The following is a 23,284-nucleotide window of genomic DNA, read 5'->3' as shown; positions in this document are numbered from 1 at the left end:
GAATTTTATTTGTCCATTCAATGGAGCAGTCCCAAATTAGCCTAGTGTTAAATTTGTTTTATTAATATGTATGAACATGGACAGTAAAACGTAAAGAATAATGAATACTCCAGAAGTGACTGAGAAGCACTGCTACATGGCAGTACCAGGCAGCACAGGGCACGGTTGCACATGAGTTGCTGCTGGAGGACTGTTTATTCTGGTGTTTTACTGTCCCTGTTAATACATACTGCTACATCAGATAACACACTAGACTAATTTGGGGCTGCTCTATTGAATGGGCATGTGTAATTCCACTTTATAAATAATTTGTAACGTGAAACAGATTGATTCTTTGCCATGATTATGGCCCTTGAATGTAAGATGTGAAGAGCAATATTTATTTGGGCTGACTCCAGCTATATATAGCTAAAAGGACAGTGCAAATATCTGCCAAAACATCAAATAAAGTGTGCCTGATGAGTCTTAGGAGACACCTGTTTTTTACACACACACACACACACACACACACACACACACACACACACACACACAAACAAACAAACAAACAAGAAAAATAATGCACCATGAAGGATATATCCAAGTGGGACACATATTCACTGGTCATCGGGGCCTGGACTCTCAGTAACTAGAGTATAATTGTCTTCAGTGATGAGTCCCACTTTGAACTGAGCTCTGATGAACAGCAAAGATGTATCTGAAGATGCATCGGACAGTGGTGGGATAACAACCTGACTGTCACCAGCCGTATGGCCTGACAGCCAGGAGTAATGATCCAGGATGCCACTTAATTTTATAGCAGAATCCCTTTGGTTTCCATCCACAGCACCTTTTCAGTGCAGCAGTACGATGATGATATTCTATGCCCTGTTTTGTTGCCCTTATGGCAAGCCATCCTGGGCTTACATTTTAGCAAGACAATTCAGCCTGCATATGGTGAGACTTTTTACTGCTTATCTTTGTGCTTGCCAATACCTACCTTGGCCAGCAAGATTGCCAGATCTCACCCCAATTGAGAATGTATGGAGCATTATGGGCAGGGACCTCCAACCAGCTCAGGATTTTGATGATCTAATGTACCAGTTGGGCAGAATTTGGCACGATATCCCTCATGAGGAAATCCAACAACTCTTATCAATCAATAACAAGCTGAATAACAGCTTACATGAGGGCCAGAGGTGGACCAATGCATTATTGACTTGTGGAGCTCTTTCTCTTGAATAAATCGTCCAGTTTTTCTGAAACTGTAATCACTTGTTTATCTGAACATGTACACTAATTCCCATTTGGATAATTCCTTTGTGGTGAGCCTGTTTTTATTCTTTTTATATATTTTTTATAATTTTTTTAGTGTATGTGTGCTTTGCTTGTGTAGAGTGTATGGTCTGCTTAATTTTCTTGTTTTGTTTTTCTTCAATCAAAGTTTTACATTGTTACACCCCTTGCTCATGAGTAAGTCCACACACTATGCAAACAGTGTAAAACCAATTACCTATTTTTGTGGTTCTCACGTCAAAATTTCCTTAATAGTGTAATATTTTCAAAATACCTTTCATCCCCTATTTCACGCCCTTAGGGGTGGAATTTCAAAAAATCCTTTCTTAAATGATGATTAGTGTAAGTCTCCAAATTTCAAATTTCTGTCTTTAGTTGTGTGGGCTGGGTGATGATGAGTCTTGTATATATAGAGAGAAATTAAGATTCTGAAGTTCTGGTTGACTCTGTTGAACATAATGTTGAATGTGCAATGATCCGTGTAAACAATGGAGTTTATACATAGCCTTCTCATAAATAAATTCACAAGATGCTACACTGGATAAGAGAATTCAGCTACTGTACACTTATTTTCTGTAAAATGGTAAAGAACAAACTATCTCTACTAGACCAAGCAGACATACATTATGAACGAAACAGCCTCTAACCAAGTTCTCTAGGATTGCTAGCACACCAGTAGCACATGTTTTGTTTATGTATACTGGCAGATTAAAGTGTGCTTCATCAGTAAAGAACACCAACCAGTCATTAAGCAAATTTCAAGCAGCTCTTCCCATGTATTTCTCAGAGCAACAAAATTGCATTCATAGACTTTTTGCACCACAGCCAACTTTTATGGATGGAAATGGAGGTCATCATGAAGATTTCACTTCACAGAACACTCAGAAAGCAGAAGACTTACAGCATGCTTGCATGCTGACACTGAGGATATCACAGAATAAACAGTCTTACAGCTGTGACGTTTTGTGATAGTTTTATGGGCTGTGGTAGCCCTCTTATGCTCCTTCACACATTTATAGTAGCCCTCCATGTGTCCAACCATGAAATAATTAATTTACAGTCAAGACTAAGACTTTGGGTGGGAATATTGAAGTGTGTATGAAATTTATGCTACATAGTGGCAATTGACTGTTCACAGTAAGTTTTGTCACTAGATCCTGTACCACACATTAGGCTTTCTCCCTTTTTCATTCACATATGAAGTGCTGGAAGAGTTACTGCTTGAATGGCTGTGTATGCACACTGTAATTAGCCTAGTCTTTTCTTTGTGATCACTGTGGGAGTGATATGCAGGGGGGCAATGTATATTACTTGATTCTTTGCCTAATTCTGGTTCTTTCACTTGATGCCCCTATTGAAGTTTCATTCACTTTGGGTTTCAGCATTTCCATGATGCTCTGCAAGGGGTAGACAAACCTGTGGCCTTTTGTGCTGCCCTTTAATATCTTCTTTTTGTCTTATCTGATACGAATACTACCGACTTGAGCCATATTCTAAAGTTGCACATGGTTTTGTAAGCAGTATTCTTTGCGAATTTACTATGTTTTCCAAATATCCTACCAATGCTCTAAAGCCTGGTACCTGCTTTACCTAGGTTTCAGCCTATGTGATCTCCACTGCATATCCACACAGACTGTTATAACCAGGTGCTTGTATGAGTTTGATTCCAACTGTGCATCCTTGTTGGTGTTAGTCATGGAATACTAGTTTTCTGCATTATGTAAAATGCACAATTTTACATTTTGTACATTTAAAGTGAGCAACCAGTCTTTGCATCACTTGAAAATCTTATCACCATCTGCCTGAATATTTACTCAGATTTTTTTCAGATGGACTGTATTACAGATAACTGTATAACCTGCAAAAAGCTGCCAATTACCATTGATACAGTTTGCCAGGTTATTAATAAACAATATGAATAGAGTCTCAATACATTCTCCCATGGCACACTTGAAGTTACTCCTGCTTCTGTCAATGACTCTCTCCAAGATAACATATAGCATCTTTTGTACCAGAAATCACCAATTCAGTGACAAATTTTATTTGATACCATGACATGATCGCACTTTTGTTAGTAAACATTGGTGTGCTAATGAGTCCAATGCTTAGAAATATTGTATCCATCTGGTTATTTTGGTTGATGACTTTCAGCCTCTCACATGAAAACAGCCCAGTATGTATTTCACATAATATTTATAGATTCTATGTTGCTGGTATGGAGGTGGCAGACGAAATTCCTCAATGTGTTTGAGCAGAGATTGGAAGATGGTTTTGTGGATAACTTCTGCTACAACTCTAGTAGAAAAGGGTGACAAGTGTTTCCTTTCAACTACTGGTTAAAGATTTTATTTGATGGATGTAATGTATGTTATGACTGAGAGAGTGAATAACTCAGCCACAAATTCTGTATAGAATTTGATAGTGATTTCATGGTCCCTGGAGCTTTGTTCAACTTCTACAATTTCAGCTGTTATCAAATGCTACTGATATTAATGTCAGTTGCTGTGTTACAAGAATTAAACTGGGGCAGTCTTTCATACACCACCTCTCTATCTATAAACTATATGATTTGTTTGCCAGCTAATATGCAATAGTTGCTGTTTCCTTGCAGATTTATGGACGGTGACTGTACAATTCAGATGAACTATTCCACTAGGTCCTTTTTTTGTCATTCAAACTGGAACCACAGTTCTTCTACATGCTCCTGCTCAGTGTTAATGTTTTGTAGTTCCTGTTTCAGGTATGACACAGGGAATGTTGTCTTACCTAACACCTATAATACTGTAGTTACTTCAGTTGTTTCCTGGATGATTAAAGTCCTCTCTGACGATAAAAGTATGCTTGGGAAACATAAGTACTGATATTTTCACTAAGGTATTCAGTTACACTTGTGAGTGAGTCTGGTGGTCGATAGACAGATCCAATTGTGAGTTTGTAGTATGCACACCCTCGACAGTGAGCCTTACCCAGTCTTGCATGTAGCTTCAGTTTCAAGCTTTGTAGGTTTCAGTTTCTTATGATTCCATCAAATACACCACCTTCATTTCCCATTAATTTATACTTTTGCAATACACCTAGACTATGCCTAAAATCTCACTGCTGTCAATTTCAGACTTAAGTCAACTTCCTATACCAAGCTTCACTGCATTTTAAGACTGTTTCAGACTCTGTGTCTTAGTTATGAATGCTTCAGTAGTTGATTACTGGGAATTTAATTGGCCCATCTGTTGGGAGGATTTCTTTGGGTCTTTCACAAATATTTTGGTGTTTCCTATAGTTGTAGTTATGTGTGTTGGATGGAGAACCATCTAATCTTTCTTTTCTTTTTTTTTTTTAATTAAAATAACTTGTATGCGCTCCACACACACAGTCCCTTGACATTTAGTGCACATCTGCCCCGTTTAGGGGAACCATACAGTTCTCAACATTGTGGTGCAACATCAGGAAGTTGCAGCCTAGCTTCTTTCAGAATCTTCAAACTCTCTGATTCAGGCTTTCTACTCAACTGAGAAACAGAGGACCATGATCAGTTTTGGGGACAAATGTTGCAGATTGTGAGCACCATTGAAAATCTGTGAGCGAGGTTAATCTTCTCCATCTTTGCTGCCATTTACTGAAATGAACCAAGCCGTTACTCAGAGCATTGGTGACAGGCATTGTTTGTTCCAATGTGCACTCCCATCTGCAAAATTCCCTAGACATACACACCAAGTACATGACGTGATCCTTCTTATCACTTCTGTTTTCCCTCTTGTGTATCTTTACTCTCTGTGTCTGGACTGCCGACGGTTAACAGACCTGTATTCTTTTGTGTTTGTTTAACCCTCTTACGAGACCCAATGGCTCAGTTTCACTTTCAGTGGGAGACAGCACTCCAGACTGGTTGGTTATGGACAGATGTATCTTGAGTTTCCCAGGTCCCTGTCTCTCCTGTATACACTTCCTAGACCTAAAACTGACTCACCAATCACAGTCAGGGTGCCAAGTAGTGATAAGTTCTGTATTTCCTGGAGAGGAGACAGTATCCATAGGAGAGGGTAGTACTCAAGCTACCTGTGGTACATTAGTCTCTGTAGCTCACACAACACAGCAGTTCACAGCAGCTTCCAGTCACTTGACAGCAGTCAGGGCAATTTGCGCCTGGTTGCAAACAGCTACTAATTCATCCCATGCCCAATGACACACTCAGTCGTGCTCCAGTTTGGAAGTAGTTGCACATTTCTGTCTTATATACTGTCATCTTGCATATCACAGATATGTCAAAACATGTTCTTTGGCTTATCAAATGTCTGTTAATACTGTCCCTCTGATGTAAGAGTGACACAGATTTATATGAAAGAAAACGTTCACAGACATCTTGCAGATAGAACAAAAAAAATTATAATTCAGTATTTACTGTTTAGGGGAAGTTTTTTGGAACACCAGAGCAGTAAAATTCTTGATACAAAAAATATATACTCTGAACTGTTATTTGGCAATGTAACTGTGGCTCAATAGTCTAGAATACCAATTAAAGTGCTAAAATTTGTAAGTACTCTATGATACATATTTTATATCTATTATTTTCTTATTTTTAGTCTTTGTTTACATTTCAGTTCACTCTGATTATCTATAATAAAATATAACTTTTCAATACCTTGTATCCGCTTTCACTTTTCCTGACCATCCCTGAGTGACACACATATGTCAATTGTTTTCCACTACTAAGTTTGCTTTATTGTACTAATGCTTCTGAATTCTAGGTAAAAAAATTTGAAGTAACTAATGTTCACACTGAGTATTATTTGCTCCCCCTCTCCCATCCTATTAACCATACCAAATATTCTCAAGTTTTTAAATAACATTTTGAAAAAGAAATACTTTTCTTCCAAGAAGCTATTATTAAAAGAAAATTATTTTGTTTGTGTTTATTTTCAGTGTCGAGGTGCAAAGATCAATCAAAGTACTGCCAAATCGTGAAAACAATGAAAGCTTGTGGGATACACCAATACTGGAACCAGTGTTGTCACTCTTGTCGGAAAAAAACCTAGTTTGGTGACTGTGAATTATTGCCTCAGTGTGGACTAAAGACACTGTGTGGTAATAGAGTCAAAGAGTTTCAGAGACATCTATATATTAATATGTCAGAAATGACATATTATTGACCCTCACATATTTTTGGTGACATGGTACTAAGTACCAGAGTGGAATGTTTCACGCAAAACCCTAAGTGGGGGTGAAAACTTTGAGTACTATTTTCATGAAGACTGAAAATATTAAAAATAACTATGTCCTGCCATTTTCATATTTGTTCACATTATCAAACTAGAAAGACTTCCATTGGATACTTACAAATTCTATCTAAAATTATGAGATTATTTACTTTAAGACATTTATAATTCAGTTTTCCAAGATGTTTGGTCCTGTTATTAGTGAAGATTGGGGCTAGTTTAATACTCTTACTACATTACTTATTTCTTTTTAAAAGTTGTTGTCTTGCTGTAATGAGATATTTAAGTACACGTAAAGTACGATGGTGTTGTTACCAGTATTCCTACAAGCACACATTCCATTTGTTATTTGTAAATAATGTAGCATAAGTTGTAGTATACTTGTAAATATTGTATTTATTGAAATACATTCCTTTGACATAATTCATAGAATTTTTTTATAGATATTTTGCTGTAGTACAACCCTACCTATGTCCTTTCAGTTTAGTCATCTAAGCATACTTCAAGAAAACAACTCAGAGCTTTAACTTTCCACTCATGTGTCTTCATTCCTAGCAATCCTGACATAGGTTCGACTTTTACTGTCAAGGAAGGAACATTGAGAACTTTGGTTTGGCACAATCTAGGTTTATTACTGTGAAATGCTTTTATTGTTACCTAAATATTTGCTAGCATGAAAATTTGTAACACATTAAAACTATGTGCCCTACTTTTCAAAATGAAGATTATATGCATTTCTGTGATGAATTTTTTAAAAATAATTTTCATGTTGTATCACGTATTACATGATACATTTCTTGTCAGCTATGCAAAGGTTCACCTGATCTCAATTCCTAATCTATCATGAAATGTTGTTACTTGTTAATTGACTCCCACGTCAGTTAGCTGTGAATCAGAAGCTATCCGATCAGTTATCGAGCATATTACAACCAGGGCATCTGACACACAAAAGGCAACACTTTCACATGGGAACAATTCTCAAACTTTATTCAACTATACAGGAAGGAAGAGCTTGTCAATGGAGAATACAATTTGAGAAATTCCACCTGTCAGTAGTATTATCCACACAGCATTAACTAGTTCCAAGCCTATAATTAGGTAACTATTTATAACAAGGGAAGTACAACATTTAGCCACAGAGTAATTACATCATCATTGCACAGCACAGTGCCTCTAGTGGCACGAAAATACAGAGGGGATCAGAAGAATGTAAACACTCTTTGATAGTCAACATTAATGGAAAAAAATAACATATTGTTACAATTATTGCACGGGGGTGGGGGTGGGGTGGGTGGGAGGGGGGAGGTTATTTTGTGTGTTGAAGGTGACCCTCATTGGTTGCCAAACACTGTCAATGCCACTGAACCGTTGACTGAACTATGGCAGTCAGTACTGCCAGTGTATTAGCTGCCCAGGACACTTCAATGGTTTCTCAGAGCACTGGGAGTAGCTGGCTTCTGTTGATAAACTTCATTTTTAAAGTCTCCCATAGGTACAAATCAAGCGGTTTAAGGACCGGAAACCATGGTGGGTTCTCAACAGGTCCTCTTCAACCCATCCGTCATCCAGGTGGCTTTTCATCCAAGTAAGCTTTGACATCTCTGTAGTGGTGAGGTGGAGTGCCATCTTGTTGTAGGTAAAGTCTTTCCTCTCCAAACACCTCTCAGATGGCAGGTAAAAATCGGTGTTTGCAACATATGAAGAAACACCTCACCATTATAGTCCCTTTAAAGAAGAATGAGCCAATCAAACAGTATGATGGCAGACAACAACACACCACACCACACCACACCACACCACACCACACTACACTACACATTTACATTCAGCAGATTAACATGTTTGTCCACGTGAATGCGAGGATTTTCAGGAGCCCAGTACATGCAGTTGTGGTGGTTTACAGTACTGTTCAGTTTGAATTGTGTCTTGTCATATCAAATAACCATACCAGCAAACCATTCATCCTTGCAAAGCAATGCCTCAAACCACTCACAGTACTCCATCCTTTGATCTGGGTTGCCCTCAATCATAGCGTGCAGCGATCTTGGAATGTACACTTTCTACTTTGCAGCCTTCAGAATTCATTGTGCCCTTGATCAGCTTACCCCCCTTTCACAGATTTTTGAGGGGACCTCGTAAAATGTTGCAACATAGTAGCACTGGAAGCTGGACTTGTTGATGTTTTTGGTCAACCAGATCTTTCCTTATGTACATCCTGAACACTACCGCCAGCTTTTGAGTTCTATAAATACCATGCCATTTCTATTGTACCACCATTGTGTTTTCATACTCCCAGTACCACTTCTCTGCATTGCACAAATGACCATCTTCTTCATTCATTGCTGACAGTCACCTGCTGGAAAAGATGAACCAAAATCTGTTGGCAGAACAGTGAACTAGCTACCACACAAAATTGCAATGATACGTCATTTTGTTCCAAAGATATTTACTATCAAGGAGTGTCTACATTTTTCTGGACCCTTCTGTATTTAACTGCATGTTGCAAATATACACTTGTGACACTACATGATGCTGCATTACATTGAGAAGTAGTCGTCTTGGCCACTACATCCATGTACATTTCATGCTGAACAGGGTTTACTCTTATACAATTTCTGTTCCCACCCTATTCCATCTACATCACTCAAAAGACATTCCTGATTATTGGGAATAAAATTTTCTCCTGACTACAGTTTCTTGACAGCTGGTTGATGAGAGAAGTTCATTTCCAGAGTAATGTGTCACACACATTGTTTCTTAAACTCCATGCATCCCACATTATAAAAATATGTAGGAAAATTCTGACTGAATGTAAATAATTTTTGAGTAAAGGAAACCACTCGCCAAATAACAGAGGCATTGATTTGTGGATGGGCACCGCAAAAGAGAAAGAACACTCACTAAGAGGACACACACACACACGCGCGCGCGCTAAAGCACGCAGTTAGAATGTCCCAGGAAGAAAATGGTGAAAAACAAAGAAAAACATCACCAAAGGTCACCAACAGGGCTGTGTTTGTGGTCCAGAATTTTGTGATGTTGGCACTGAGCCATTACTGAACTAGCATCAGAGTATAACAAACAATTGAGGCTGCACTGCCTATGAAGATGATTTTCTAGTTACAGTGTCTACCAAAATGAGGGCCAAATTAGAGGAAAAAACTAGGGATGTTCTTCAAAGACTAAACAACTGCTGCATAGAAAACAAACTAATGACAACGACACACACAAAGCAGTGTATATGTTTTGGGACAGGTAGTGGGGTTATGAATATGGATTATTTGCTTCAGGATAACACAGTCTGTTCTTTGACTTATTATGAGATTTTAAACAAATTTTTGTTGGTACTATGAGAAACCAGTGCAGAGTTGTAAATTTTACTTTTTTTATTGACTCGGTGACTACTTATATCATAACTTAGCCAAAAATGGTACATCTGGAGATGTGAAAACCATGTGAAAAATGTGCAACGAACAGTTACAGCACATACAGATACAGCAGTTATCTATATGGGCTGTAAATGTTCATTGCACATTTTTCACATGGTTTTCAAATCTTTGGATATACCATTTTTGACTATGTTACGATGATTTGAAAATGAGTTCAGCCAGAAAGTAGTCACTGAGTGAATAAAAAGAGTAAAATTTGTACCTTTGGACTGGTTTTTCGTTGTACTAATTAACAGAAGTTGCTGATGCACAGCTACTCCAAAATGTTGGAAGTTCATAAACTTTTGTTGAGCAATCCAAAACAAATGGTGTGGTAAGTTAAATTGTTGCTTCTTGACAATACTCATGTGCATATGGGTCAATCAGCAAAAGACATTATGATGTCATATGACTGGGTACAATTTTATCACCCATGATATAGCTCTCTGATTTAGTGTTTAGTGCCATGACATCAATGACGTTGTCAAAAATGGCTTTTCAGCAGTTGTTGGCAAATAGTGTGGCAGTTTATAATGAGAATGGACTTTGGAGGTAAGTTGTTTATTATTATTATAATATAGGTGAAAATTGTGTTTGAAAGTACAGTAAGGTATAATCTTCATATAACAACAAAACTATTTTAAGAATGCACATGTACAATAAAATGGTGCTTGTTTAAGAATACACTTCGTACTTTGTGATTGTAATGTCACTGATGACTAACATATCTGGGACTTCACACCCTCTTAAATAAAAAAAAAAAATTATTGACAAGTAGGCATTTACTGTGATTAAATCTCATTTCAGCAGCTGATTCATTCCAATCTGCTGTTTTGCTTTTTTACTTCCGTAAATGAGACACAGCAAGATGGAACACAGAACTTGCATTTGAGAGGAGTGGGATTGAAATGACCAACCAGCCATCCAGATTTTAGCTTTCTGTGGCTTCCATAAATCATTTTACATGAATGCCAAGGTGGCTGGTTAATTGATTTTTTTTTTTTGAGGGGGGGGGGGGGGGGGCAAACAGCAAAGTCATTGGTCTCATTGAACTATGAAAGGATGGGGGAGGAAGTCACCATGCCCTTCCCAATGAACTGTCCTGGCATTTGCCTAAAGCAATTTAGGGAAATCATGGAAAACCAAAATCAGGATGGCCAGACATGAGTTTGAACCACTGTCCTCCAGTATGCAAATCCAGTGTGGTAGCTGCTGTGCCACCTTGCTCGTTGAATGCCAGGATGGTTCCTTTGAGTTAGCCCTGATCAATTTTCTTCATGTCCCCTCTCCAACTGTGTTAGTGCTAGCTTTTCAGTATATTTTCTCAATAAGATGTTAAACTAAAATCTTTTTATCTGTGAAAGATGTGGAAAGAACGAGGGCCACCCCAGGAAAATTTAAAACTACAGCTTTTTATTGGACACTTATATGTTATTGTGGTGTTCAGTCCAAAGACTGGTTTGATGCAGCTCTCCATGCTACTCTATACTGTGCAAGCCTCTTCATTTCTGAGTAATCACTGCAACTTACATCCTTCTGAATCTGCTTACTGTATTCATCTCTTCGTCTCCCACTACGATTTTTACCCCCCTCCCCTCCCACTACCCCCCCCCCCCCCCCACACACACACACTTCTCTCCAGTACTAAATTGGTGATCCCTTGATGTCTCATAATGTGTCCTACCAAATGATCCCTTCTTCTAGTCAGGTTGTAACACAAATTTCTCTTCCCCAGTTCTATCCAGTACCTCCACTTTAGTTACGAGATCTACCCATCTAATCTTCAGCATTCTCCTGTAGCACCACATTTCAAAAGCTTCTATTCTCTTCTTGTCTAAACTGTTTACCATCCATATTTCACTTCCATATGTGGCTACATTCCATACAAATACTTTCAGAAAGGACTACCTGATACTTAAATCCGTACTCGATGTTAACAAATTTTTCTTCTTCAGAAACGCTTTTCTTGCCATTGTCAGTCTACATTTTATATCCTCTCTACTTAGACCATCATCAGTTATTTTGCTTCCCAAATAGCAAAACTCCAGTATTACTTTCAGTGTCTCACTTCCTAATCTAATTCCCTCAGCATCACCTGATTTAATTCAACTACATTCCATTATTCCCATTTTGGTTTTGTTGATGTTTGTCTTATATCATTCTTTCAAAACACTGCCCATTCCATTCAACTGCTCTTTCAAGTCCTTTGCTGCCTCTGACAGAATTACAATGTCATTGGCAATCCTATAAGTTTTTATTTCTTCTCCCTGTATTTTAATTCATACTTAAAATTTTTCTTTTGTTTCCTTTACTGCTTGCTCAATATACAGACTGAATAACATCAGGGACTGGCTACAACCCTGTCTCGTTCCCTTTTCCACCACTGCTTCCCTGCCATGCCCCGTGACTGTTTTTACTGTCATCTGGTTTCTGTACGAATTGTAAATATCTTTCCTCTCCCTGTGTTTTACCCCTGCCACCTTTAAAATTTTAAAGACAGTATGCCAGTTAACATTGTCAAAAGCCTTCTCTAAGTCTACAAATGCTGTAAATGTAGTTTTACCTTTCCTTAAACTATCTTCTATGAGAATTCATAGGGTCACTATTGTCTCATGTGTTCACTCACATATATAAGAAAAACAATTGTTTCATATAATATTGTGATCAATTCACAGAACTTTAATAAATGCTTTAACTGATGTTACATTTGGCATGGTTTGTCACCCTACATAGAATGTTTACAGACCTTAGGGTGAATTCTTCATAGGCACAAGCCTGCACTGGCACAACATATAATGTTCTCAACAGAAAAAGCTGTAAGAAAATCTAGTTGCACTCTATGTGTTGATAGGGTGCAAAAATGATTTCAGGTTCCAGGTTCAATTTATTACCAAATGAGTGACATTCATTGAATGAAAACTCCGATATATTATCACTCTGATGTACAAATATACATCATCAAGTTCATCCTGTATATAGTTTGCAATACATCTTTCATACATACAACATATACTCTCTAGTGGCTACTTTAAGGTTTATACCCTAACCTGGTTCCAAATAAACACATAGATTTATAGGACCAGAAAGCTCACACAATGTTTGGCAAATGTTCACTTCATACTAAGATTTCTTTGTTATAATTATACAGCATGCCACATGGAGTTTTAGCTATTTGAAATAAAGTCACAGCTTGCAAAATGCGTGTCGCCCCCCATATACATACACACTTTGGCAAATACACTACTCTGAAATATTAGCTCAGTATTGCCTTAATGTCAAGTTATGCTCCATATGCTCCACACTCTGCAGTGAAACTCGCTAAAAATCTTGTGAGCCTGCAGTCTAAATTATTTAAGTTTTGGAAAGATATGTAAAATAAAATAAAATACAAGTTGAAATTAATGAAATGGTAACTGGTTCTATTCTTTTGAATAGCTGATAGTAGGCAACATCAACCAGTCTAGACTCAACGATCTGATGGTTCATTCAATTGGCAAAAACACACAATAATTAAAATAGTGGTTCTACAAATATACTGTAACCAAGAAATAAAATAACAATAATAATCAATGGTGTCTAAGTTTGCATATTTAAGTAGTAGTGCATCCCCCAAATACAAACTAAACTGCTAAAATATAAACAAAATAATTCCCAGCGCACAAAGAAATGAAGAACAATACACTAATTAACATGTAGTAACAACTCCAAAATTGCAGCTGAAATAATTCAGAGTACAATTCTGTTGATTGTCTAACACAAAATGTTAAGGTCTCACAGATTCTAAGTCCCATTCAGCTCAGAATTCTTCTAAGTACAAATGAAAGTTAAAGTATTTGTCCAGACACTTTCTTCCCAAACTATCACTTTACAAGTTTTAAACCATACTAAGAGCTACCCAAATAACCTCAACGGAATGACTGCTTGATGCAGAATGAACAGGAGTGGCCATTCATACCCATTTAGAAGCCCACTAAGTTTTACAATGATCACAAAAATACATAAAATGGATCACCATTTAAACATATACAATTTGTGAATACAACACACACGTTAAAAGAAGTGTCTTTCTCTGAAAGCCATCCTCAGACTACACACAATATACCATATCTAATAGTTGGAGATTATCCACAATTAAGTAAAACATGATTTTGATGCATGCACTCAATATTAATGACAAAGAAACTGTTGTTAGTACATAATAAACAGCAAAGACAGTCTGCTTTACGGAAGTTTCTTTGCACTCTATACATGGTAGTGTTAGCTTTTATGTACATATCACCACTTTCATATGAGGAGTGCCTTTATTATAGACTTAATTAACATTTTATCAATTAAATAAGAAATTACTTTCTAAACTATACACATGATACATGCTACAAGAGATGTCATGCTGCATTCACTCTCTGTGTGAATTTAGCAAACGTAATGTTCTGACACATTTGCATATTGAAAAGACACAGAACAAGGAATAATTCAATAAATAAAATATACAGGGTGGTCCATTGATAGTGCTTGGGCCAAATATTTCACGAAATAACCATCAAATGGAAAAACTACAAAGAACGAAACTTGTCTAGCTTGAAGGGGGAAACCAGATGGCACTATGGTTGGCCCGCTAGATGGCGCTGCCATAGGTGAAATGGATATCAACTGACTTTTTTTAAATAGAAACCCCCATTTTTTATTAAATATTCGTGTAGCACGTAAAGAAATATGAATTTTTTAGTTGGGCCACTTTTTTCGCTTTGTGATAGATGGCGCTGTAATAGTCACAAACGTATAAGTACGTGGTATCACATAACATTCTGCCAGTGTGGACGGTATTTGCTTTATAATACATTACCCGTTTTAAAATGGACCATTTACCAATTGTGGAAAAGGTCGATATCATGTTGATGTATGGGTGTTGTGATCAAAATGCCCAACGGGCGTGTGCTATGTATGCTGCTTGGTATCCTGGATGACATCATCCAAGTGTCCGCACCGTTTGCTGGATAGTTACGTTATTTAAGGAAACGTGTGAAATGTCAACCATGACCTGCAACAAATGATTATGCCCAAGTAGGTGTTTTAGCTGCTGTCATGGCTAATCCGCACATCAGTAGCAGACAAATTGTGCGAGAATCGGGAATCTCAAAAATGTCAGTGTTGAGAATGCTACATCAACATCAATTGCACCTGTACAATATTTCTACACACCAGGAATTGCATGGTGATGACTTTGAACATTATGTACAGTTCTGCCACTGGGCACAAGAGAAATTATGGGATGATGACATACTTTGCACTCGTTCTATTTAGTGACAAAGTGTCATTCACCAACAGCGATAACGTAAACCGGCATAATATGCACTATTGGGCAACAGAAAATCCACAATGGCTGCGACAAGTGGAATATCAGCAACCTTGGCAGGTTAATGTATGGGTCGGCATTATGAGAGGAAGGATAATTGGCCCTCATTTTATCGATGGTAATCTAAATGGTGCAATGTATGCTGATTTCCTACGTAATGTTCTACCGATGTTACTACAAGATGTTTCACTGCATGACAGAATGGCAATGTACTTCCAACATGATGGATGTCTGGCACATAGCTCGCATGCGGTTGAAGTGGTATTGAATAGCATATTTCATGACAGGTGGATTGGTCATCGAAGCACCATACCATTGCCCGCGTGTTCACTGGATCTGACGTCCCTGGATTCTTTCTGTGGGGAAAGTTGAAAGATATTTGCTATTGTGATCCACCGGCAGTGCCTGACAATATGCGTCAGCGAATTGTCAATGCATGTGCAAACATTACGGAAGGCGAACTACTCGCTGTTGAGAGGAATGTCGTTACACGTATTGCCAAATGCATTGAGGTTGACGGACATCATTTTGAGCATTTATTGCATTAATGTGGTATTTACAGGTAATCACGCTGTAGCAGCATGTGTTCTCAGAAATGATAAGTTCACAAAGGTACCGGTACATGTATCACATTGGAACAACGGAAATAAAATGTTCAAACATACCTAAGTTCTGTATTTTAATTTAAAAAAACCTACCTGTTACCAACTGTTCATCTAAAATGGTGAGCCATATGTTTATGACTATTACAGCACCATCTATCATAAAGCGAAAAAAGTACTACACAAATATGTAATAAAAAAATCGGGGTTCCAAAAAAAAAAAAAAAATGCAACTGATATCCGTTTGACCTATGGCAGCGCCATCTAGTGGGCCAACCATAGCACCATCTAGTTTCCCCCCTCTCAAGCTAGACAAGTTTCGTTCTTTGTAGTTTTTTCGTTTGATGTTTATTTTGTGAGATATTTGGCCCGGTCACGATCAATGGACCACCCTGTATACAGATGTGGAACTTTCGGTGATGATAGCTAATGTCCTTAGCTATTATCCAACACCATAATCATAAAGATCATATAAGGAGTTCAAGAGTAATTATTTTTTGTTGTATAATATTAAACATTTATAGTTCCTTCATAACTTCTACATCTACATCTACATCCATACTCCGCAAGCCATCTGATGGTGTGTGGCGGAGGGTACCCTGAGTACCTCTATTGGTTCTCCCTTCTATTCTTCTTTTGTGATCAAAATGCTATGTATGCTGCTTGGTATCCTGGATGACATCATCCAAGTGTCCGCACCGTTCGCTGGATAGTTACGTTATTTAAGGAAACATGTGAAATGTCAACCATGACCTGCAACAAATGATTATGCCCAGTTTTTATAATTTAACTGATACTAAAGTTTCAATACCTGTATCTCAATGCTGTGATTATGTTGATGTGATTTGTTTGCAATACAATGAACTGGTGAATTAGTATGTAATTTTACACTGCTACTAAGTAGCTATTGTTTGCCATTTTGTGACAGCTGCCATCATCTCAGCTTATTTCACTCTTGCCATCCAAATGGGTAACTGCATTGCCCACTCCCAAGGGTGTAGTAAAACCATCCTTACCAGTTGTGATGTCCTTCTGCTCACCTCTCGCTATCAAACATGCCATTCGCCCCAGCCCAGCTAAGCTGTGCTGAAAATCGCCCTCTCATTGGTTCTGCTTTGCTGACAGCTTGCCAGCATGTGTGTTAACTCTCAAACTCAAGTAATAAAACGAATGAAATGGGCATTATTTAACACAAATCATAATCATTTGGTTTCTGCAACTAAATCTCTTAGTTGCTGGAGAATTTTCCATGTTGCAAGGCCATGGTCCATGAAACTTTTTGGTTCCTAACAGTTTGCCCAGAGCAGCAGTGTAAATCCTGAGAGGTTCTGCTGAGTCTTGCCAATGAATGGGTCAGATGTTGGAAAGCGACATTAATACTGTGGGTAAGGGGCACGGTTGAGTTTACAAGTGATCAGCAGAGATAAATATTCTCAGAGATAAAACTTGTCATGCGTCATAGATAGAGCCACTGTCCATATATCATTAATTTCACTGCTACTTCTTTTCTGTTAAAACTGTCCCCATGTTTATGTATTCTGATGGTGATAAATGTTAACAGAAAAGAAGTAGCAATGAAACTTGGCTCAAATTGATAGGCATGTTTTATCTTTGACAGTTGACAATCAACAGCTAAGTTTCATCTCTGATAAAAGTTATCTCTGCCAGTCACATGTAAACTCAAGCATGCTCCCTATTTAAAGGTATTTGCTCTGTGACGTCCAACCCATCAGTCAGCGAGACTCAGTGGAATCAGGAGCACCTCTGAAGATGTCCAGTGCTGCTCTGGACATAACTGAAGGAACAGAAAAGTTTTAAGGACCACAGCCATACAACCTGGGAGACTCAGCAGTTACAAAAAAAAAAAAAAAAAAAAAAAAAAAAAAAAAAAATGTAAAACTTAGTACTGCAGAGAAAATAGTTTCATTCTGTTGCTGAAAGCTTAAGTCTATCATAAAACACCTTCGTTAACTTTTAACTGATGCTTATGCACTTTTCAGGAAGTTACTTAATCATGGAAGTTGTACATTCTGTTTTTTATGTGCCTGTTTGTAGCTCTAACTGTACCATAGATATGAAGCAGAAATTTACACCAACTACTGACATAAAAAAATGTTGTGCCAAGTTCTACCCCTTTTTGTTATATGGCAAAGGTGGAATTTAATTTGTAATCATGAATGTAATAATGTTTCCATTGCTTGTAAGATAGTACACCTATCAGCTGAAGCTGCTGGTTGGTTCATGCACATAACATCTGTCATGGTGAAGCTGTGACTTATTGTAGGTGAGAAACTAGCTTTCATCTGATTCTATATGGGCGATGTACATTGCTAAACCTCACACATGTCCACTAGTTGTGAAAACACTGCAGGTACTGGGGTAATTCAAATACACACTAGAATGAAAAATCATCACATGTTGAAACTGCACGTGTGTTAAATTTTTCAGTTTACAGTAGTTCTGTTAAAGGAAAAGAGCCAGATAGGAATTTTGAATGATCAAAGGAATGATGTGTAGACGATAGACCAGAAGGCCAGTTGCAATGAACTCTGAATCTGGAAGTCAGAAGATAAAGGGAAGTAGTTAGTGTTCATTCTTTTTCGACTTGTTTACTGTTATTTAAAATAAACCAGTGATAAATTTCACTAAAATGTTCATTATACCATGTGACGTGACACATCCAGCCAAACTAAAATAAATCATATTTTTTAAGAACGGTAAGGCACTTAAAAAATGGTTCAAATGGCTCTGAGCACTATGGGACTTAACTTCTGAGGTCATCAGTCCCCTAGAACTTACAACTACTTAAACCTAACTAACCTAAGGACATCACACACATCCATGCCTGAGGCAGGATTCGAACCTGTGACCATAGCGGTCGCGCGTTTCCAGACTGTAGTGCCTAGAACCGCTCGGTCACCCCGGCCAGCCAGACACTTCAATTTCTCCCTAAAACTCTCAAAGTACACTTCAATAAACCACACCTTACAGCAAGTATTAACAATAAATAAAAAGTAAATGAAATTTTTTTTTTCGTTGCAATTAGTTACAGGCTCTACGTCATACTTTTTACAATATGTCAAACTAGGTTTGCACGATATGCAATTCTGAACATCAAACACACTGTTAAAGCTACTGAAGATCCACAATAGTTTCTGCATAAATTCATTTACACAATAATTACAACTGAATTTCAAATATGTGTGAATGTTTTATTACCTTCAGCCAACTTTTCTTCAGATGTACAATATTCAACAAGTTCATAAGTCTCTCAAAGGCTACAATAAAAATTTTCTTTACCACCAACACTATTATTGTGAATTTAATTGGATTTATACTTACTTTTTTCATTCACCAAACTAACATTTGTTTTGAAAATATGTGGATTGTTGCAGAATAATAGGAACATTGGGTACCAGGATTTATTTCTCAGAAACAATCTTACTTAAAGAAAAAGAAAAATTAAATGAATGTATTGGTCGTAAATCACATTGGGAATGATTGACCTAAATTTTAATGGTGTAAATGACAGTGTAATCAAGTGGAGTTCTAATCTCACTAAATAACACTCAGTATCATGGAAAGGATAGTCACTACTCACCATATAGTGGAGATGATGAGCCACAACAAACACAGCAAAAATACGGTCAGAAAGTGAGGCCTTCATCAAAAATAGACAACATACACACACTCATGCAAATGCAGCTCACACACACGAGCACAATGTATGGGAGAAGCAACAGGTTGGTGGGGGTAAGGAGGAGTCTGGAGGGGGGGGGGGGAAGGGATGCCAGGGTAGGGGTGGGGAATGGTAAAATGCTGCTTGTAGGAGCATACAGGGAAGAGACGGAGAGGGAGTAGGGCAGCTAGGTGCAGTGGAAAGGTTAGATGGAGGACGGGAGGGGGAAGGGGGGGAGGGGAGCTGGAAAGAAGAGAAGTAAAAAGACTGTGGATACATTGGTGGAACAGAGGCTGTGTAATGCTGGAATGGGAACAGGGAAGGGGCTAGATGGTTAAGGACAGTGTACGAGGTGCATTCAAGTTCTAAGGCCTCCGATTTTTTTTCTAATTAACTACTCACCTGAAATCGATGAAACTGGCGTTACTTCTCGACGTAATCGCCCTGCAGACGTACACATTTTTCACAACGCTGATGCCACGATTCCATGGCAGCGGCGAAGGCTTCTTTAGGAATCTGTTTTGACCACTGGAAAATTGCTGAGGCAATAGCAGCACGGCTGGTGAATGTGTGGCCACGGAGAGTGTCTTTCATTGTTGGAAAAAGCCAGAAGTCACTAGGAGCCAGGTCAGGTGAGTAGGGAGCATGAGGAATCACTTCAAAGTTGTTATCACGAAGAAACTGTTGCGTAACGTTAGCTCGATGTGCGGGGGCACTGTCTCGGTGAAACAGCACACGCGCAGCCCTTCCCGGACGTTTTTGTTGCAGTGCAAAAAGGAATTTGTTCTTCAAAACATTTTCGTAGGATGCACCTGTTACCGTAGTGCCCTTTGGAACGCAATGGGTAAGGATTACGCCCTCGCTGTCCCAGAACATGGACACCATCATTTTTTCAGCACTGGCGGTTACCCAAAATTTTTTTGGTGGCAGTGAATCTGTGTGCTTCCATTGAGCTGACTGGCGCTTTGTTTCTGCGTTGAAAAATGGCATCCACGTCTCATCCATTGTCACTACCGATGAAAAGAAAGTCCCATTCATGCTGTCATTGCTTGGCAACATGCCACACGGGCAGCCATGTGGTCATCCGTCAGCATTCGTGGCACCCACCTGGATGACACTTTTCGCATTTTCAGGTCGTCATGCAGGATTGTGTGCACAGAACCCACAGAAATGGCAACTCTGGAAGCGATCTGTTCAACAGTCATTCGGCGATCCCCCAAAACAATTCTCTCGACTTTCTCGATCATGTCGTCAGACCGGCTTGTGCGAGCCCAAGGTTGTTTCAGTTTGTTGTCACACGATGTTCTGCCTTCATTAAACTGTTGCACCCACAAACGCACTTTCGACACATCCATAACTCCATCACCACGTGTCTCCTTCAACTGTCGATGAATTTCAATTGGTTTCACACCACGCAAATTCAGAAAACGAATGATTGCACGCTGTTCAAGTAAGGAAAACATCGCCATTTTAAGTATTTAAAACAGTTCTCATTCTCGCCGCTGGCGGTAAAATTCCATCTGCTATACGGTGCTGCCATCTATGGGACGTATTGACAATGAACGCGGCTTCATTTTAAAACAATGCGCATGTTTCTATCTCTTTCCAGTCCGGAGAAAAAAAATCGGAGGCCTTAGAACTTGAATGCACCTCGTATAACAAAGGTTGATGCCAGAAGGGCTATGGGAATGTAGACTATATTACAGGGAGGGTTCCCACCACCACAATTCAGGAAAGCTGGTGTTGGTGGGAAGGATCCTGATGGCACAGGCTGTGAAGCAGTCATTGGAATGAAGAACGCCATGACAGTATACTCAGCAACAGGGTGGTCCAGCAGTTTCTTGGCCACAGTTTGTCGGTGGACAGACAGCTTGTTGGTTGTCACACCCAGGTAGAATACAGCACAGTGCCTGCAGCTAAGCTTGTAGATCACATGACTGACTTTGCAGGTAGCCCTGTCTTTGATGGGATAGGTGATGCTTGTGACCAGATGGGAGTAGGTGATGCTGAGAGGACGTATGAGACAGGTCTTGCATCTGGGTCTACTGCAGGGGTATGAGCCATGAGGCAAGGGTTGGTAGCAGTTGTTATGTAGGGATGGACAAGGATATTGTGTAGGTTTGGTGGTTGGCGGAATACCACATTGTGTGGAGTAGGAAGGATAGTGGGTAGGATATTCCTAATTTCAGGGCACAACAAGAGCTAGTCGAAACCCAGGCCAAAATGTGATTCAGTTGCTCCAGGCCTGGGTGGTAGTGAGATACAAAGGGAATGCTCTTCTTTGGCCAAACGGTGGGACCTTGTACAAAAACAGATCTCCCATGCCTTATCTCCCCAGTCATCCACCACCTACTACAGTCCCAGTTATCTATAATGAAGTACTATCTGAAAGAAGCTGCATAAATATTCAGTCAGATCTTGATAAGATTTCAACGTGGTGCAGAGATTGGCAACTTGCTCTAAATGTTCATAAGTGTAAAATTTGGCACTTCACAAACTGAAGAACATATTATTTTATGACTATAATATCAATGAATCACTGTTGAAATTGGCCTACTCATAATACAAATACCTGGATGTAACACATTATAGGGATATGAAATGGAATGATCACGTAGGTTCAGTCATGGGTAAAGCAAGTGGTAGACTTCAGTTTATCGGTGGAATACTATGGATGTGTAATCAGTCTACAAAGGAGATTGCTTACAAATTACTCATGTGAGCAGTTCTAGAATATTGCTCAAGTGTGTAAAACCCACACCAGACAGACTAATAGGGGATATTGAACATATACAGAGGAGGACAGCATGAATGGTCACAAGTTTGTTTAATCCATGGGAGAGTGTCACAGAAATACTGAAGGAACTGAACTGGAAGACTCTTTAAGATAGATGTAAACTATCCTGAGAAAATCTATGAACATAGTTTCAAGATCCGGCTTTAAATGATTACTGTAGGAATATACTACAACCCCTGTGTATCACTCACATAAGGATCGTGAGAATAAAATTGGAATAATTACTGCACACACAGAGGCATTCAAACAGTCATTCTTCCTGGGTCCTATATGTGAATGGAACAGGAAGAAACCCTAATAACTGGTACAATGGGACATACCCTCTGCCATGCACCTTTCAATGGTTTGCAGAGTATAGATTTAATATGTAAATAAAGGAAAAAAATAAAAATTTGCCAGGTGGGAGTAGGACTTGCACACTGTGGGTTTTTACAAACCTCATTATGTACATAGACAGTTCGTCCATTCTGGATATCGAGAATCTCAACGATTTTTTCCTATATCGACATTCATGCTGGCAAGATATCAGTCCCAGGGATTCCCAGAGTTTCAGGAATGTTTTAATTTCAAGTTTGATATTGAGTAACAAATGAAATAAGTAATATTTTTTCATATGATGAATATTTTTTCATATGATTCATTTACAAGTCATCAGTTTTAAGACTTTTTCCTTTCTTCTTTCCAAATACAATTCTACAGGTTTTGATGAGTGAGTTTGTGAGAATCAAAATATGTGACAATAAATGGCTGAATCATTTGATTGCATTGGCTTAGTAGCTTAACATTTTTACACCCTAATAGGACCTCAGTATGTGACATAAATTTCAACATGATACGTGCACCTGTACCTGAGAAAAGGGGGTTGCAACAGACAGTTGGGCAGACAGTTTGATAACAAATGGCAATTTTTTGTGTGTGGCATAATGACAAATCAACAACT

At 38.6% G+C, this 23,284-nt stretch overlaps 1 protein-coding gene across 1 annotated transcript in view; it reads left to right on the top strand.

Annotated features, from left to right (window-relative positions):
• Nucleotides 1-6,898, top strand: part of LOC126262931 (protein madd-4-like) — a 469,727-nt gene extending 462,829 nt beyond the window's left edge. The window contains exon 25 of the mRNA XM_049959860.1: nucleotides 6,193-6,898. Within this exon, the coding sequence (XP_049815817.1) occupies nucleotides 6,193-6,234 (42 nt within the window). The 3' untranslated portion in view covers nucleotides 6,235-6,898. The remainder of the gene's footprint in view (nucleotides 1-6,192) is intronic.
• The last annotated feature ends 16,386 nt before the right edge of the window (nucleotides 6,899-23,284 follow it).

This window comes from Schistocerca nitens, chromosome 6, assembly GCF_023898315.1.
Source record: "Schistocerca nitens isolate TAMUIC-IGC-003100 chromosome 6, iqSchNite1.1, whole genome shotgun sequence".
Lineage (NCBI taxonomy): Eukaryota > Metazoa > Arthropoda > Insecta > Orthoptera > Acrididae > Schistocerca > Schistocerca nitens.
Note: the sequence above shows the minus strand (reverse complement) of the source record. Positions and strands in the feature narration are given on the sequence as shown.